Source organism: Chlamydotis macqueenii, chromosome 2, assembly GCF_036417535.1.
Source record: "Chlamydotis macqueenii isolate bChlMac1 chromosome 2, bChlMac1.mat, whole genome shotgun sequence".
Classification (NCBI taxonomy): Eukaryota; Metazoa; Chordata; class Aves; order Otidiformes; family Otididae; genus Chlamydotis; species Chlamydotis macqueenii.
Window position 1 is genome coordinate 164,010,764 of NC_141557.1, and position 12,869 is coordinate 164,023,632.

A 12,869-nucleotide genomic window follows, 5' to 3' on the forward strand; every position below is an offset into this window, starting at 1 on the left:
AGGACCATGTCTTAAGTAATTCCTTTTCCTTCAGCACATCTTAATAGCTAGCTGAGGCTGCCTCCCTATATAGTGGCCACTATAAGTCATATTCTTATAACGCAAACTGCCTCCGTGTTTCTGCTTAGCTGATGCCAACAGATAACAAATCAGGTCACAGCCAGGCCTCGTAACCAAGCTGGGAACTGAAATAGCTCTGAGAATCTTGCTGCGGAGCTTCTCTTGTGACTTTGCATGTTTCATCACCATGGACACGCACAGCTTACAAACACCACCATTCTTCAGAGATCACAGTTTGGCTATGCGCAAATGCTGTCCAGGAAACCAGGAAGAGCAAGCCAGAAGAAGCTATTTGGAAAATCTGTGAAGATCACAGGAGCAGGAAAGGTCAGTGCTTTTTTTTAAAAAAAAAAAAAAAAACCCACATTTTGTATAATACCAACTTTAGCAATGTGTGGGGGTTTTTTTGTGCAGATGTAGTCATTTATCTAACTCTCATACAGCTCTACAATTTCCTTTCCCCCAAAACTACACAATTAGTGTTAACTCAGTTCTACTACTTGTCCGTTGTGACACCCTGCCAGCTCTTCAAGTCTGTTTCCTAAAACACAGCTGCACTGATTTCTATACAGATTTTTATGTCTTCCTATACCCACTCTACTTCTGATGCAGCTGCCACATTCCCAGCTTGGAACCTGTTCTGCTATTACTATGATGAGTGGTGTTAGTATATTTATTCTATTTTGTTCATCTATCTGATCTATCAGTTGTATTAGGATACAGTAACTTAGTTACAAATGTTCATTAAAACCATTAGACTTCTCTCCAGTTCTAAATCCTTGATTGCACCGTTCCTCTTTTGAATAAGTAGTTTAGAAATTCAGCACGCAAAGTACTATTCACTCCTTTGTTTTCTGTTTATGTCTGCAAGAATCATTAATACAGATTCATTTTCCTTCCTTTAGTATCTGTTGTGGACTTAACTGTGCCTCTTATATTGCTAGTATCTCAGCAGATTTTAAACATAATGTTGCATGTTAAAAAAAAAAATCCCCCTCCTGAAATTAATGCTTAAAAAAAAAGCAAATTATTAATGTAGAGTTGTAGGCATAGTGCTCACACTGTCTGAATATATATTCAAATAATTATATTACCACTTACTGTTATTTCCACAATTCCCTGCTGCATTCAAATCATGATGTCTAATTACTAGACATTTCTTTCCTATGATATATTATATTTTACTAAGTTGATATATACAGAAGATAGGTTTTTAAAAACGCTTTACAGGGCAATGACCATTATTCTGTCACCTTTACTTGGTATCCCACAATTACAAAACATGTCTTCTAACCTATTTCTCAGATTCCGTTTAGTTGTACTTACCTGTACAACTAAACACAAATTGAATTGAAGATGTCCCTGCTCCTTGCAGGGGGGTTGTACTAGATGACCCTTGAAGGTCCCTTCCAACCCTAACCATTCTATGATTCTGTGAATTTCCTGAGGTCCCTTCCAGCCTCAACTATTTGGTGGTTCTGTGAATCTGTCCTGTTGGTGGTGAATGAATAACACACACTGAGTGGGATCTATCAGACCAGAATTTTTACGCACAGTGTGGAGTGATGTCTATTTGTACACAATGCAGACAAGCTAGGATGCATGCTAGAAAGGCATTTCCAGTCAAGGACAAAAGAATGCGGCATAGTGCTTCCACTGCAAATGACTCCTGCTACCCCCCAGTACGGACATGATCTGCTCATCCAAAAAGTGCCTGAAACCTCGGGAGTTCAAAAATAAAACCAGGGCATTGTATTTGACCTGCTAGGCACTGCTTTTTCACATAGCTACCACAGGCAATAAATACGTAGTCTATTAGAATCATAGAATGGTTAGAGTTGGAAGGGACCTTCAAAGGTCATCTAGTCCAACCCTCCTGCCAGGAGCAGGGACATCTCCAACCAGATCAGGTTGCTCAGAGCCTCATCCAGCCTGGCCTTGAATGTTTCCAGGGACGGGGCATCCACCACCTGTCTGGACAACCTGGGCCAATGTTCTACAACTCACATTGTAAAAATTTTTTTCCTAATATCCAATCTAAATCTACCCCCCTCTATTTTAAAACCATTCCCCCTCGTCCTGTCACAACAGGCCCTACTGAACAGCCTCTCCCCATCTTTCTTGTAGGCCCCCTTGAGGTACTGGAGGACCGCTATCAGGTCTCCCCGGAGCCTCCTCTTCTCCAGGCTGAACAGCCCCAACTCTCTCAACCTGTCCTCATAAGAGAGGTGCTCCAGCCCTTTTATCATCTTTGTGGCCCTCCTCTGGACCTTCTCCAACTGGTTGTCGTGGTTTTGTTAGTGAGGGGGGGGCCTAACGTGGTAGCTTCTGTAGGAAACTGCTAGAAGTCGCTCCCCTTTGTTCAGTGGACTTGGCCGGGCCTAGGGCGGACCTGCTGCTGGCCAAGGCCGAGCCGATTGGTAGCAGAATGTTCCGTGATAACGCCTCTGCGATAACGTATTTAAGAAGGGGAAAACAGAAAAAAAAAAGAAGAGGAGAGAAGATGTGAAGAAGCTGAGCGGGGGCAGAGGCGCAGAGGGGGAGGCGCAGGCCTCATGGGCCTTGCAGGCCTCACCCTCTGGCCTCTCGCCAGGCAGCCGATTGGGCCCGACTCGGTCCAGCCCAGCTGCAAGAAGTGGAAAGGAGATGAGAAGTGAATAAGATGTAAAAAAGATCCTGAGAGACATCTACCAGCCTGTTGTGAGGAACGGCTGCAGACGCCAAGGTCAGTTCAGAAGGAGGGGGAGGAGTAATGCGACTCCTGGCCAAGATTCCCCTGCAGCCTGTGGTGATGACCATGGTGGAGCAGGTTGTCCCCCTGCAGCCCATGGAGGTCCACGGAGGAGCAGAGATCCACTTGGAGCCCGTGAAGGACCCCATACTGGGGGAGGTGGATGCCTGAAGGCAGCTGTGGCCCATGGAGGGCCCGCTGGGACAGCTGTTCTGGAGAGATTGCACCCGTGGAAGAGATGACCCAAGCCGGAGCAGTTCCACAAAGGACTGTGGCCCGTGGGAGGGACCCCACAATGGAGCAGGGGAGGAATGTGAGGAGTTCTTCCCCCGACCATGAAGCAGTGGCGTAAAACAACATGTGATGAACTGACTGCAACCCCCATTCCCTCTTCCCCCCTGTGCCGCTCGGGGGGGGAAGGTAGTAGAGATAATGTTAAGCTTGGGAAGAGGGAGGGGTGGATGGAGGTTATCTTGTTCTCTGTCTCATTATCCTGCTATTTGTAGTAATAAATGAATAGTTTTCCCCAAGTCGAGTCTGTTTTGCCCGTGATGGTAACTTTAAGGATTTCTCCCTGTCCTTATCTCAAACCTCGAGCCGTTTTTCCTTATATTTTCTCTCCCTGTTTTCTCGGAAGGTGGGGGGAGTGAGAGAGAGACTGTGTAGTCTGGTCCAGTCGGGGCTGAACTGCAACACTGGTCCATGTCCTTTTTGTGTTGGGGGCTCCAGAACTGGACACAGTACTCCAGGTGGGGTCTCACCAGGGCAGAGTAGAGGGTGTGAATCACCTCCCTCGACCTGCTGGCCACACTCCTCTTGATGCAGCCCAGGATGCGGTTGGCCTTCTGGGCCGCAAGGGCACATTGCCGGCTCATGTTGATCTTCTCATCCACCAGCACTCCCAAGTCACTCTCCTCAGGGCTGCTCTCGATCCATTCTCCACCCAGCCTGGGTTTGTGCCTGGGATTGCCACGACCCATGTGCAGGACCCTGCACTTGGCCTGGATGAACTTCATGAGGTTTGCACCTCTCCAGCCTGTCCAGGTCCCTCTGGATGGCATCCCTTCCCTCTAGCGTGTCGACGGCACCACACAGCTTGGTGTCATCAGCGAACTTGCTGAGGGTGCACTCTATCCCACTGTCCATGTCGCTGACAAAGATGTTGAACAGGGCCGGGCCCAGCACGGACCCCTGAGGGACGCCACTCGTGACTGGTCTCCACTTGGACATCGAGCCGTTGACCACCACTTTCTGAGTTTGGCCATCCAGCCAACTCCTTATCCACCGAGTGGTCTGTCCATCAAACCCATGCCTCTCGAGTTTAGAGAGAAGAATGTCGTGCGGGACCGTGTCAAAAGCTTTGCACAAGTCCAGGTAGATGATGTCCATTGCTCATCCCTTGTCCACCGATGCTGTCACCCCGTCATAGAAGGCCACCAAATTGGTCAGGCACGATCTGCCCTTGGTGAAGCCATGTTGGCTGTCACCAACCACCTCCTTGCTCTCCATGTGCCTTAGCATGGTTTCCAGGAGAATCTGCTCCATGACCTTGCCAGGCACAGAGGTGAGGCTGACTGGCCTGTAGTTGCCCAGGTCCTCGTTGTTCCCCTTTTTAAAAATAGGGGTTATGTTCCCTCTCTTCCAGTCATCGGGGTCTTCACCAGACCCCCACGACTTCTCAAATACAATGACCAGTGGCTTGGCAACTTCATCCGCAACCTCCCTCAGGACCCGTGGATGCATCTCATCAGGTCCCATGGACTTGTGCACCTTTAGGTTCCTCAGATGTTCCCGAACCTGCTCTTCGAGTACAGTGGGCGGTTCTTCATCCTCGCAGTCCCTGCTTGTGCCTTCCACAGCTTGGGTGGTGAGACTAGAGCCCTTGTGCAGAAACACGAATAGGTTATCTATGATAATATTGTTCTTTGCAATCATTTGGCCAATATAAAGAGGCAATTACACAGGCAGAAATAGAAGCCTCTCATTCTGCCTTAATTGAACTGTCTTTATTAAAGGACTGTTATCTTCTCAGCAAGAGAGGACCCAGACAGAACAACTCCTAACAGCAGGAAAAACAAGGCATCAGCTTGCATACCGATGTACTCTGATAGAGCCATAACATCTTTCTCATAATAGAGAACATTTTGCCTTAATTTGGCCAAAACACCAAAGCAAATTTCAAGTTACTCACCTATAACAAAACCAAAATGGAACACAGATAAAGTAGCCCAGGTGTATAATCTCCAAATGAATAATCCAGCACGGTCTCAACAGATGCTGAATTCATGTTCAGCCCATAATGTTCTGTACCTATCTCCCACCCACCGTCTCCGAGGGAAGAACGCAGTCCTAGGCAACTGGGAAGATCACATCTGCATGGCACAGTCAATGTTCCATCTAAATCCACGGCACACATTCCATGGCTGGATCTGGGAGGATGTTTCTTTAGCCATTATTCTCTTTATGGTAATTCTTTCATTCTCTCTGTATTCATAAATATTTAGTTATCTGTGCCATATCTCAAATGACATTATAGTTAAGATGATGTCCAAGAAAATACCAGTTTATGTTACTGTTCTGGTTTTATTTAGTGAGGGGGGGCTACCTCAGGCAGCAGAAGGTTAAGAACATGGTCACTCTCCAAAGTGAGTAAATACATTGATTGACCATTGAAGCCCTAGGTTAAAACTGGTTGCAACACTTCCCTTTCTGCTCTAATTTTGTAAGACATTACTGACTTAACTTTCCAAATCCAGGAAAAGGATGCAGCTGTCTCTTCAAATACAAATACAGGAATCGAACTTTGATGGGGGAATGAGGCTTCATCTGTACTTGTCATAGTTTAGCCCCACTCAGGACCAAGCTACGCAGTCTCTTGCTCCATCCCCCCACCCTCCAAGGGAATAGGGAGAGATAATATAAGAAGAAAAAGGCTCGAGATTTGAGATAAGGACAGGGAGTGATCCTTAAAGTTACCATTACGGGCAAAACAGACTCAACTTGGGGAAAACGATTTGTTTATTATTAAAACCAAAGCAGGATAATGAGAAAGAGAACAAAGTAACTTCCTCACCCAACTCCTCCCTCTTTCCAGGCTTAACTTTATTTTAAATTATCTCTACCTCCTTCCCTGCCCTGAATGGCACAGGCGGGAATAGAGGATGGGGTTTGCAGTCTGTTCATCACATGTCACTTTCCACTACTCCTTCCTCCTTGGGGGAAGAACTCCTCACATTCCTCCCCTGCTCTACCGTGGGGTACCTCCCACGGGCCACAGTCCTTCGTGAACTGTGCAGATCATTTTTGCACGGAGTGCAGTCCTTCAGGAACGGGCTGCCCCAGCACAGGCCCTCCACGGGCCACAGCCTCCTTTGAGCATCCGCCTGCCCCGGCATGGAGTCCTCCCGGGCTGCAGGGGGATCTCTGCTCCTCCGTGGGCCTCCACAGGCTGCAGGGGGACAGCCTGCTCCACCATGGGCTGCACCACGGGCTGCAGGGGAATCTCGGCCAGGAGCAGCATTACTGCTCCCCTTCCTTTTTCACTGACCTTGGTGTGTGCAGCCGTTCCTCTCAGAAGAAATTCTTCACAATCGCCTCAGACAGACGCCTCTCAGGTTCTCTCACATCCCCTCTCTTCACTTGTTGCGGCTGGGCCAAGTCAGGCCCAGACTGCTGCCCGGCGGGAGGCCAGAGGGTGAGAGCCACAAGGCTCACGCCTCCCCCTTTCTGCCCCCTGCTTGTACTTCTTCAGTTCTTCTTCTTCTTCTTTATTTTTTTTTAATTCCCCCCTTCTTAAATATGTTATCACAGAGGCATTATCACTGAAGATTCCGTCACCAATTGGCTGGGCCGTGGCCAGCAGCGGGTCCACCCTAGACCCAGCCAAGTCCACCAGACAAAGTGGAAACTTCTTGCAGAAGCTGCCACCATAGCCCCCTCACTAAACAAAACCAACACAACTAGGAATGTAAAAATACAAATATACGTGTGTGCATGTGTGCTTCAACTCAAGACATAGGCCAGACATGAAAAATATTAGGTCAAATATTTTACCTGCCAGAGTAAGCAGCTGAAAACATAAGGGCATAAGAGGGCATGACTGGGAAAAAAGCAGCAGTCATGCACGTGGCATAAATGCTTGCTTAGAATTTGTAATTTTTCATTCTGTTACAGTTTGCCAGAGCTTGAGAGCTCCAGTGTGGTATATGGCATCCAAGACAAAGCAGATGAAACAAGACACCATACGTGCTGGGAAAAATAAGCAAGGAGTAAGAATTAATAATGGAGATCTATCCAAAGGAATAAGCAACATGGAAATACTTGACAAAGATAGGAAAGGGTACTTGCAGAAGGAATACCAGATTCTCACTGAACATATGAACACATACATGGGAAGAGTGGAGCATTTCCTGCAGGAAAATAAACTCCTAGAAGAGAAAGCCCGACAGAATCAGGAAGAGACCAACGCTTACCTCTCTTACATAAAAAAACACAGACAGAAGTGCCAGAATCTGATAATAACATTAAATGACCAGAATAAAACTGATCTATCTCAAGTCTGGATGCAGAAAGAGAAGGTATTCTCACAGTATACAGAAAAAGAGAAGGAGTTAAGGAGCTCTCTGATGAACGTGGAGACGAAGTACTCTCTTATGAACAAGGAGGTTGAAGACCTGCAGCCTTTCAAAAGTCTATCTGTTCAGCTGGAACAGACAAAAAAGATTAAAGAGCTGGAGAAGGCATTGTTGGTCACAAAGATACAGCGTTCAGATGAAATGCACAAAATCAAGAGCAGATTTCTGCAGGCCAAGGCTGACTGTGAGATGGACTTTCATCAGAAGATCCAGGTTCTTACCAAGAGAGCAGAAGAAGCCGCAATACAATCACTAATTCAGCATATCAAAGAAGTAAAAGCAGAGAATTGGCATCTGCGCCAGGAATTGCTCAGACTCATCCAATACTCAAAAATCCTTAAAAAAACCGAAATTCAACTGAGAGAGCAGCAGCAGCAGCTTCTTCGGGAGAACCAATGCACTCAGGACATGGCACGCATGTGCCACTGGTTACACCAGCATGAGGCACACAATGCAAATAGGAAAACCTAACGGCTCTCGCAGCCCGTTCAGATGCGTCCATTAACCTGAAAAACACTTCTCCACTCCTCACTCACGTCAATGTATCAGTAGACATAGCTGGACTGTGACCTGTTGCCACTATTAGTTAGGTAACAGAATATACAGAAGTAAATGTTCTGTGGGTAGATGAAAGAATTGATTTACATAGCTCATGCTCAGCACACAATCCAGACATTAGATCTTAAAAGTAACCTCAGCTTTTTCTCTGCAGTTTTCATGACATCTGTATTAAGATGATAGCATTTGAAACTGCAATCCCTTCACATCTCAAAATAAACAATGACATTTTCTCTTTGAGATCAGACTTTGATGTTCCATTAATTAGTAGTTTTCCATGGGCAAATTATGTTCTTAGACATAGCGAGGCAATCTTTGTGTTACTTTTAATTGCAAACTACATCTACTGATACCATACAGTTACAGTGATAGCTTCTGTGAGAAGCTGCTAGAAATTTCCCCTTTGTCCAGTGGACCTGGCTGGGGCTGACCCAGTTGGCGACAGTGATAATGACTCAGTGATAACATATTTAAAAAGGGCAAAATAAAACAGAAGTGCAGGCAGAGGGGAAGGGAGAGGGAGAAGGAGGAGGGGAGGGGGAGAAGGATAGGATAGGATAGGATAGGATAGGATAGGATAGGATAGGATAGGATAGGATAGGATAGGATAGGATAGGATCATAGAATCATAGAATGGTTAGGGTTGGAGGGCACCTTCAAAGGTCATCTAGTCCAACCCCCCTGCAAGGAGCAGGGACATCCCCAACTAGATCAGGTTGCTCAGAGCCCCATCCAGCCTGGCCTTGAACGTTTCCAGGGATGGGGCTTCCACCACCTTTCTGTGCAACCTGTTCCAGTGTTCTACAACTCGCATTGTAAAAAATTTTTTCCTAATATCTAATCTAAATCTACCTACCTCTATTTTAAAACCATTACCCTCGTCCTGTCACAGCAGGCCCTACTAAACAGCCTCTCCCCATCTTTCTTGTAGGCTCCCTTGAGGTACTGGAAGACCGCTATCAGGTCTCCCCGGAGCCTCCTCTTCTCCAGGCTGAACAGCCCCAACTCTCTCAGCCTGTCCTCACAGGGAAGGTGCTCCAGCCCTTTTATCATCTTTGTGGCCTCCTCTGGACCTTCTCCAACTGGTCCATGTCCTTCTTGTGTTGGGGGCTCCAGAACTGGACACAGTACTCCAGGATAGGATATGATAGGATATGATAGGATATGATAGGATATGATATCCAGGATAGGATAGGATAGGATAGGATAGGATGTGCTGTGATGTGATGTGATGTGATATGATATGATATGATAAGATATGATATGATATGATATGATATGATATGATATGATATGATATGATAGAAAATAGGAGAGGCGTCTTCCTGGGTCCAATTGTGATAAATTGCTTGTGAGAGGAGCAGCTGTGGATGCCAAGGTCAGTGAAGAAGGGGAGGAGTGAACTTGTCCCTGGCGTGACTTCCCCGCAGCCTGTGGTGAAGACTATGGTGAGGCAGGCTGTCCCCCTGCAGCCCATGGAGGTTCATGGAGGAGCAGAGATCCCCCTGCAGCCTGTGGAGGAAGGAAGCTGGCCATCAGGATCCACCATGAGCTATCCATTCTGAACATGTATATTACATGCTTAAGTATTTTTTTTTAGGGGTGGGGTGTGTGTTTGTTTTCCATCTCTGTTTTGTTTTCCTCTTGTTCTTTTAAACTAGGTTTTTTTTTTCTCTCAACCTCTGAGTTATGCCTTATTTTCTTTACCAATTCTCCTTCCCATCCCACTGCAGGGGGTGATGAGGGGGGAGTGACTGTGTGGTATTTTAGTTGCTGAGTAGGGCTAAACCATGACACGAGCCCACACAGGAGTAGTCCATTCCTGAAGGACTGAACCTCATGGAAAGGACCCATGCTGGCGCAGTTTGTGAAGAACTGCAGCCTGTGAAAGGACCCCCATTGGAGCAGTTTCTGAAGAACTGTCTCCTGTGGGTGGTACCTCCCCATGCTGGAGCAGTGGAAGAGTGTGAGGAGGAAGGAGTGGCAGAGACAAAGCATGAGAAACTGACTGCAACCCCCATTCCCTGTCCCCCTGTGCTGCTTGCAGGGAGGAGGTAGAGACATCAGGGGTGAAGCTGAGCACAGGAAGGGAGGGGTGAGGAGAAGGTGCTTTTAGATTTGCTCTTATTTCTCGTTATTCTACTCTGACTTTAACTGGCAGTAAACTAAATTAATTTACTGAAGTTGAGTCTGTTTTGCCTATGATGGCAAGTGCTGATTAGCCTCCCTGTCCTTATCTTGACCCATAAGCCTTTCGTTGTATTTTTCCTGGGCTGCATCAAGAGAAGCGTGGCCAGCAGGTCGAGGGAGGTGATTCTCCCCCTCTACTCTGCCCTGGTGAGACCCCACCTGGAGTACTGTGTCCAGTTCTGGAGCCCCCAGCACAAGAAGGACATGGACCAGTTGGAGAAAGTACAGAGGAGGGCCACAAAGATGATAAAAGGGCTGGAGCACCTCTCTTATGAGGACAGGCTGAGAGAGTTGGGGCTGTTCAGCCTGGAGAAGAGGAGGCTCCGGGGAGACCTGATAGCGGTCTTCCAGTACCTCAAGGGGGCCTACAAGAAAGATGGGGAGAGGCTGTTTAGTAGGGCCTGTTGCAATAGGACGAGAGGTAATGGTTTTAAAATAGAGGTAGGTAGATTTAGATTAGAAATTAGGAAAACATTTTTTACAATGCGGGTTTTAGAACACTGGAACAGGTTGCCCAGAAAGGTGGTGGAGGCCCCATCTCTGGAAGCGTTCAAGGCCAGGCTGGATGAGGCTCTGAGCAACCTGACCTAGTCAGGGATGTCCCTCCTCCTTGCAGGGGGGTTGGACTAGATGACCTTTGAAGGTCCCTTCCAACCCTAACCATTCTATGATTCTATGATTCTTGCCCTGTCCTGTTGAGGATGGGAAAGATAGGACACCTGGCAGCCAGCCAAGGTAAACATACCACAACCTTTTACTTTTAAGTCTTTTCTCCCTGTGAAGATTTTGATGTATGGTGTTTGTATGTCTGAAAGAAGACTGAGTTTTTCTTCTGAAAGAAGACTGAGTTGCTGGTCTGTGTGAGGGATCTCAGTGATGGTCTGTGTAGGGCCACTGTGGGAAATCACAAGCTGCACACACCGTTACCAGTGCAAAAGGGGGAAAAAAAAAACTACTCCAACCAGAGGAAGGCAAACCTTCCCCAAAAAAAGGAAGCTTTGGATGCCTACCTGGCTTTATGCTAAAGGTTGTTTTCCTCTCTCAGCTGAATATCTACTGCTACTGTTTGACTGTGGTCACCATTTCTTCTACTCTGGAAGTACAGGATGGATGGAAAGGAGCTGTAGCGGTCTGCAAGTACAAGGTGCGTCTATGATGCGTGACTGCATTTTTCCTAAGGGACTTGTAGTGTGGACTTTAAAGTTATCATTACTAATGTTTCAACTCTCCTCCTATAGTTTTTCTATGAAATGTTTTAACACAAATACTGAAAAAAATAAGATCTATATTAGAGTGCATTACTCCCGTGCAAACCTGACTTCCTTCTGTTTATTTTCTCATTCTGGAAGCATAATATTCTGTTTCTGTGTGCTTTACTAAATGATACTGTGAAAGTAACTTTGTATTAAAAAAGGAAATGAACTGTTTGTAAGAGTTAAGAAGAAATAGACTTCGTTTTCATGATAAAAGCTTTATGCTTTTCCAGTCAATAAATTTTTCAGGTAGCTCATAGTAGTAGTCAAAAACTTTACTGAGATACCAGCATCTGTACTAAAAGCAATCAAGGTCAAAGAGGAGGCATGGACAAAACAGCATAAATTGATGTGGCTTCCACGTGTTTTTCCAGAATTTTCCAAGAAGTGTCAGCAGCCTTGTAACTAGTGACAATGGTGAGTCCTGGTGGGGTTTTGGTGAGTTATTGCTTTCATGATGTCCTTTTTCATTAACCTTTGGTGTGTAATGTTTGACTTGAGTTGGTGTGATGGTTTAGCCTGAGTCACCACACAGTTCCTCACTCCCCCTCCCCAGTGGGATGGGGGAGAGAATTGGGAAGAAAGAAAAACTCATGGGTTGAGATGAAGACAGTTTACTAGAATAATAAAAGAAAACTACAATAATAACAGAATATAAGGATATTAAAATATACAAAATGAACAATGGATGTTTTCTCACCACCTGATGTCCCAATGACTGATACAGCCCGTCCCGAGCAGCGATCATGAAAATGAAACTGAGCAGCAAACAAAGGAGCAAAAGGGAGCCAGCAAGGTAGGAGGAAAGATGCTAGCAAATGAGAGAGCGAGACGATGCCAGGAAGGCAGATACCTGCCCTTGCCAGACCCCACTTATATATGGAGCATGACGTTCATGGCATGGAATACTCTCTTTGGCCAGTTTGGGTCAATTATTCTGTCTGTCTTTTTCCCAGTTTCCTGCATCTGCAAATTAGCAAGACTTGGAAAGCAGAACAGTATCCTTGGTCTTGTTCACAACAACTCATATTGTGGTGTTTTATCAACATTCTTCACACCTGAAATCCAAAACACACCGGCTACTGAGAGAAAAATTAACTCCATCCCTGCCAAAACCAGGACAGCTGGAAAGAGATTTTCCAGAATGGATACCTTTCTCATTCAAAGAATTTGCAGTTCATGAACAACTTCCCATCAGAGCAGATCTTCAGAGATGATCTACTTGGCAGTAGAAGTCATCATCAATGACACTTTTCGCTCTCCTTTTTGGTAGCCGTGTGTATTGCAGAACTGGGGATTTGTGGTTTTTGGTTGTTTTTTTTTTTTTTAAAGTAAAATCCTATGGGCATTTATTATCTCACTGAGTTTTCTATCATAAATGAAAATTATTTTAAAAGCTAAAATTGTTATTTACAAAGTGGCTTGCATTGTTTAAACTGTAAC

The 12,869-nt window shown here is 45.9% G+C and overlaps 1 protein-coding gene across 1 annotated transcript; it reads left to right on the plus strand.

Moving 5' to 3' along the window:
* Nucleotides 1-234: 234 nt before the first annotated feature.
* CCDC166 (coiled-coil domain containing 166) lies at nucleotides 235-8,081 on the plus strand. Its single transcript, XM_086741449.1, has 2 exons — nucleotides 235-387; nucleotides 6,965-8,081. The coding sequence occupies exon 2, from the start codon at nucleotides 6,997-6,999 to the stop codon at nucleotides 7,894-7,896; it is 900 nt and encodes a 299-aa protein (XP_086597575.1). The 5' UTR covers nucleotides 235-387; nucleotides 6,965-6,996; the 3' UTR covers nucleotides 7,897-8,081.
* The last annotated feature ends 4,788 nt before the right edge of the window (nucleotides 8,082-12,869 follow it).